Source organism: Marmota monax, unplaced genomic scaffold (genome assembly GCF_021218885.2).
Source record: "Marmota monax isolate L192 unplaced genomic scaffold, Marmota_monax_Labrador192_F-V1.1 WCK01_AAM20220418_F8-fsc00051, whole genome shotgun sequence".
NCBI lineage: Eukaryota > Metazoa > Chordata > Mammalia > Rodentia > Sciuridae > Marmota > Marmota monax.
The window spans coordinates 2,092,503-2,098,319 of NW_026695202.1; the positions used below are offsets into that span (position 1 = coordinate 2,092,503).

The 5,817-nt window shown below is 40.5% G+C and overlaps 1 protein-coding gene across 1 annotated transcript; it reads right to left on the reverse strand.

Moving 5' to 3' along the window:
- Positions 1 to 1,443: 1,443 nt before the first annotated feature.
- On the reverse strand, positions 1,444 to 5,572 carry CUNH12orf42 (chromosome unknown C12orf42 homolog). Its single transcript, XM_046429566.1, has 2 exons — positions 5,142 to 5,572; positions 1,444 to 1,897 (listed from the first exon to the last, which is right to left on the reverse strand). The coding sequence occupies exons 1-2, from the start codon at positions 5,570 to 5,572 to the stop codon at positions 1,444 to 1,446; spliced, it is 885 nt and encodes a 294-aa protein (XP_046285522.1).
- Between the last annotated feature and the right edge of the window lie 245 nt (positions 5,573 to 5,817).

Here is a 5,817-nt window from a genome sequence, read left to right on the forward strand (position 1 = left end):
GCATATCATGTTCCTTAGGAGACACTCATGATGTGAGGTAATAAGTGTATATTATAATACACAGAAATCACAGACCCCTGAAGAAGTAAAAGCAACCTGAAATTCAGAACCTACTCAACAAGTATTTCATAGCATAAGACCTCATTTCTGTCCTCACTGCCTGGGCTATAAATAAGTACTTATTGTTTATTTACTGAAATTGATTCATTCTCAATTATGACTATTTAATTCAATGATTTTTCCAGAAATAATGGCCTTGGGAAAGATTTAACTGTGTTTACCTTTGTTCTGAGCTCTAGCACAATCCTTCAGAAGGACTAGCATGCCCTCAGCCCACAATTCTAAAGTAATTCTTGGCCCTTCAGGGCATCACTGTCTCAGCATGGACAGGACTGATGGGCAGGGCAGGACCAGCTGACCTCCTCTCAGCCACAAGCCCCCAGAATAAGAACAACCACCTGGGGCAGCTCATTTCACTTCTAGGAAGAATGGGATCTTGAAGGGCTTCTTTCTGAGTTCTGATTCTTTCCTTACTTATTTTATAACAAATTCTTAAGTTAAACCCACAGGTGTTCGCAGACTTGGTATGTTCAGAATAGACTTTTGAACAATGTTCTCTCAGCCATTTTCTCAGGTGTGTTCTACAGGACAGTTGGGCTGCTAGATACTGATATGTGTTACTTTTTATTTTTTATTTATTTTTTAGTTGTAGTTGGACACAATATCTTTATTTTATTTGTTTACTTTTATGTGGTGTTGAGGTTTGAACCCAGGCCTCGAATGTGCTAGGCGAGCGCTCTACCACTGAGCCACAATCCCAGCCCCATTGTGTTACTTTTTAAAAATACAAAGATGTGTACAAACACACACACACACACACACACACACATCAACTTACTTCCCAGGCCCCAAATCAGCATCAGGTTTCTACCATAAAAACCTGAATATCGCCTGAAGAATCTCCCTTAGGCTCATCAGGAATAATCAAATTTCATGTGAGCTATTACATTACAGACATTCAATTATGTTTTTCAACCCTCTGTTTAGAGATGCTAAAGGCCCTTGGAAAGCATCCTTCCACCAGAGCCGAAGTTGGCAAGTGAGACCGGTTACCTGCAAAAGACAGACAGAGAGGTGGACCCTTGCAGTCCCGGTAGGCACGTTGCAAAGTGGCACGCGGTGTACCCCATCCCTATTGTGCGGCACAAATTCTTTGTAACACTGGGAGACACTGCAGAACAAAAATACTATTAGAAATGCTTCAAAAGGAACATTTTTGGCGGCGATAGAGACTTTTGACATTATTTATTAGGTTCAAAAATGCTTCACAAAAGCCTAACAATGGTTCTGTGGAAACCAGTGCATCTGAGGCCCTTTCTGTTGTTCCTGGCAGGCATTGACTTGAAGATGGGCAGCGGTCGCGGAACAATTCCCTCGCAGCGGTCAGCGTAAGTGAGCATTCACCACCGGCCTCGGGAAAGCCTGTGAACAAGCCGTATGGAAAGGCTGGGGCGGGCGGGGGGGTGCCGCGGTGCAGACCTTTATTAACCTCTTGGAGTGGAAATGGGTGGAAGCGCCCGCGGGCCCAGGAAGGGGCTCCTCTGCCAGATTGCCCGAGAGGGAGGAGAGGGAGGCCTCCGCCCGCAGCCTCCTCTCCTCCGGGACACGAGGATGCTTGGGGAGCATCTCCGCTACCATGGCAACCGCGCCTCTGCAGACTGCATTTCCGGGAGCCCCTGGGAGCCCTTTGGGGGAATCTGGGTGTGCCGTGAAGTCTAGTGTCACCGCCGCCCTCTCCTCCAGCCTGGGTTCCCAGGGACTCCACCCGGCGCTCGGAGGGGCGGAGCGGCTCCTGGTCCTGCACGGCCGATGGCGGTAGAAGGCCTCCCCGGGGGACCTGGAAGGCAAAGGAGGGCAGGAGTGGAGGGACCGCAGCGCGCCAGCCCCCAGGTCCAGCAGAAACTCCTGCTAAGAGGACATTTAGGAATGGACGTTTGTGATGCAGAGAGAAAGGAAAATCCCCTAAGGTTACCTTCAAGTGCCTATCCCGCCCCCCTCAACACACACACGTTTCTTTAAGAAAAAACGAAAAGCAAAAGCAAAAAAAAAAAAAGGCAAAAATCAAAAATATTGTCTATTCTTTCCTGTTGCTTGAAAGCGCCTCCCCCGCTCCAAAATAATTTTTACACATTTATCAGAAAATCTTTCATTTCAAGGTAAAATTTTGAAAATTTCTAAGATGTATGTGTGTGTGGGGGGGATTGGTGACTAAAATAGAGCATCCACTTCTAAATTTGGGAAAAGTTGAAGAATGGGAAAGGATTATGTTGTAGTCAGATATCGTGCAAAACATAAAAGGGTGTGTGGCCCATGTAGGCTGACGACTGATGATTTTTAAAGATCCAAAAGGAAGTTACTTCGTGGATTTTATTAGAAATTATAAACAGCTGAAAATTAAACAGTGGATTAACCTGAAGCTATTACACAACACACATGTACATACTAACAGTAATAATTGCAACTTTGATTTTGTTCCAAGCAAAGGAATATATATACATAGACACATATACATACATATGTATATAATTCCACCTGCATTTTTATGTATGTGTGAATATAATTTTGAAGTTTTTGAGAAATTCTGCCTTTGACTTCCACAAAAAAATTAAAGCCTGATTTTTCAGTTATGTTTTAATAATTCACATGCCTTAAATCGCTTATTAGTTTTTAAAGGACTTTGAATGCTATGTAGATGTCTAGAATATTTGAACAACCCACAAGATTATTTGCAAATTCAAGAAACATGTTAAAAATTTGAAATGCACAATATCTTCCTAACCATGGATGTCAAACAGCCAGCATATTCCTAAGTAATTCAATGTAGTTTATTATACATTGTTCTATACCTGATATGCATTGAGTACACTCAACATACCCAGTCAAATGTGGTGGTGGTGGTGGGGGTGGAAATTAGTGAATCTGATTTGTCTAAAGTGAGAAATATTTCCTAAAAATACAATGAAATAGCATTCCAACATCTCCAGAGGGACAAACACTTTCAAACTCATTGTAAAAAGTTATTAACTATTTATTTGAATATCCAGTCTTCGTAGATGGTCCTTTCACTGTATCAATATTCAGGGCAAGAAGAATCCACAAGAGAATACGGATAGGCTCTGGAATTTGGAGCAAGAGAACATGACTGAATATGCTGTCTTCTGTCTTAAGTCAAGGATAGAACTTCCTTCCTTCAAAGCACTTCGGGAAAGATGCATTTTGCAATAAACTGTCTTAGAAGGAGAGTGTGGTTTAATGAATAAACAAGGATCTGCGATCAGAGTCAATCCTGGCATATCACCTGGCTTAAGCACCTCTGTCCTTACACAAAACATAGAGATCACGTTACCTAATTCACTTTTGGTCTATATGATCCTCCTATATTTGTCCATTCACTTATTAATTTATTAATATTTGAATGCTTGATATGTGCCTGGCAGTAATATAGTCACATTAGTGATTCAGAAGGAAATAAGGCAGACAAGATCCCTGAAGAGGGAAAAGGACTCATAAATAAGTAAATAAACAAATTTGTAAGTGTTCACTGGTAATAAAACTGTGAAGAAAAGCAAAGCAAGACAAGATAAGAAAATACCTAAGTAGCTAATATCTCATTAAAGATTTTTTTAAAAAATGAAAAACAAGACTACTTAGGTAACTGAGAAAAGAACATGATAAAATGTTAAGCATTAAGTACATGATAAGAACTCCATACCAAAAAAAACATTGCTGTTCTATTTAGAACCTTAATATAGGGATACTCGGACCCACAGTTGGAGTGAAAGGCTTAAATTCTACTTTACCCCTGAAATTACAGAACCTGTATAGGTCTCAGATTCTGTATCATAACAAGAGAAAATAACAGTTCTTATCTAAGAGGAGGATCATATAGACCAAAAATGAAAATGTACAGTCATATTTTAGTACTTTGCCTTGTACATAGTAAGACTCAAAAAAAATGTTCATCAACGAGCATCTTTCTCCCTTGAAATTAAGTCAAAATTTGTCCCTCTCTTCTTTGAGTCAAATACAACAAACTGTGCAAATATTTGAAGTGAAATCTACCTCAAATTTTCCTTTAAAACAAAATAGACTACACAATATCAGCCTAATCCTTCTACTTGAAAGTTCCTAGATATTTGGAGAGAGGCATAGTTTACTTTCTTTTTGTTTCTCCTCAGGTATCAGAAACGCTACCATCATCACCACCACCATTCAATCCCTACTATGTTCAGGGAACTTCATCTATATCAATCCTCTAATTACAATAGCTTTTCAAAGTAGTAATTGTCACTAGTTTACAGATGAAAAAAAGAAAGAAAAAAAAAGCATCTAAAGAACACAGGTGGGACTTTGTTATGGCTACAGAACTGAAATGGGAGACATCTGAGACTGGGCCCAAGATCTTCCTGTTTCAAACCCCTTTCCTTCTCGTCCATTTCCTTACTTTTAATGATTTCTCCTACTATGTCATATTATTTCCAGGCACTTTATTATCATACCCATTACCTTACACTATGAATTCATGGCTTCCTTAACTGTAAAACAGGAATAATAACATTATTATCCACCTAAGTGTTATATGAGGATTTCAAAAAATAATGTAAAATGTTCAGCAGAGAGCCTAATCTATGATTAGAACTAAATAAATTGGGCTGGGATGATGATAATAACTGTCATTATTATCTGGTACAACACCTGAACCATCAAATTACCTGTCATCAGTTCCATCATGTACTCTCCTCCAATTCAATAATTGACAAAAAGTAGACTCTCGATGCCGGGTGCGGTGGCACACACCTGTAATGCCAGTGGCTCAGGAGGCTGAGGCAGGAGGATCGCAAGTTCAAAGCTAGTCTCAGCAAAAGTGAGATGTTAAGCAACTCAGTGAGACCCTGTCTCTAAATAAAATATAAATAGGGCTGAGGATGTGGCTCAGTGGTTAAGTGCCTCTGAGTTCAATCCCTGGTACCCTCCCCGAAAAGTAGACTCTAAGGACTTTCTCGTACAGTTCTTATTGTACCTTCTAAGATTTGACCTGCCAGTGGTTCAATACATTTTTTTGTTTATATTGAAATCAAAACGTGATAGGTTGCAATAAGAAAAGAAAAGCTAGGAACCAGGTGATACGAGAATTTCCCTTGGAATCGCTCAAAAACTGGTTTTGAAGTCTCGTGTGTCTACTTGTAGCCTCCAAGTACACAGGATGTTCTGAGTGTGGTAGACTGGGTTTATTTGCCATTTTTGGTGCGAAAAATGGGATGCTCCAGGCCTGCTTGGAGGTTTTGCTGACTATCTTTTGAGCGTTCTCTCCTCGGAGCGTCAAACTCAGTGAATCCTCATCCCTTTCACCAGATGATGCAGAAGAAGAACAGGCTTCTTGGCGGTTTTCTTCTTCAAAAGAATCTGTGCTCACAGAAGACCTGGGGATGATGGACTGGCGATTATGAAGCAGTCGTTCACCTGTCACTGGACTCTGAGTTCTTTCTGAAAATATTGCAAAAGGTAAATACATTAGTTTGAAAGAATGCACTTCATTATCACTTTCAGAAAGGATGAAATGCGGTCCATGTGGATTTTTGTTGGTTTGTTTGTTTGATGCTTCTACCATGAGCAAATAGAAATGACCAAGACAGAGACCAAGGTACTTGCATGGGAGAAAAAGAGGAGGTATGAAGAAGGTGGTAAAGGGTGGAGAATGCTTTTGCTGAGTTTGTGCTATATTGCAGGCACCACGTGAGATCCTGCCCGTGCTTATCA

Coding starts and splice junctions, on each gene's coding strand:
- CUNH12orf42 (XM_046429566.1), bottom strand. CDS start 5,572: ATGTATTTACCTTTTGCAATATTTTCAGAAAGAACTCAGAGTCCAGTG. Junction 1,898..5,141: donor TTCTTATTGCAACCTATCAC/GTTTTGATTTCA, acceptor TTTGCCTTCCAG/GTCCCCCGGGGAGGCCTTCT.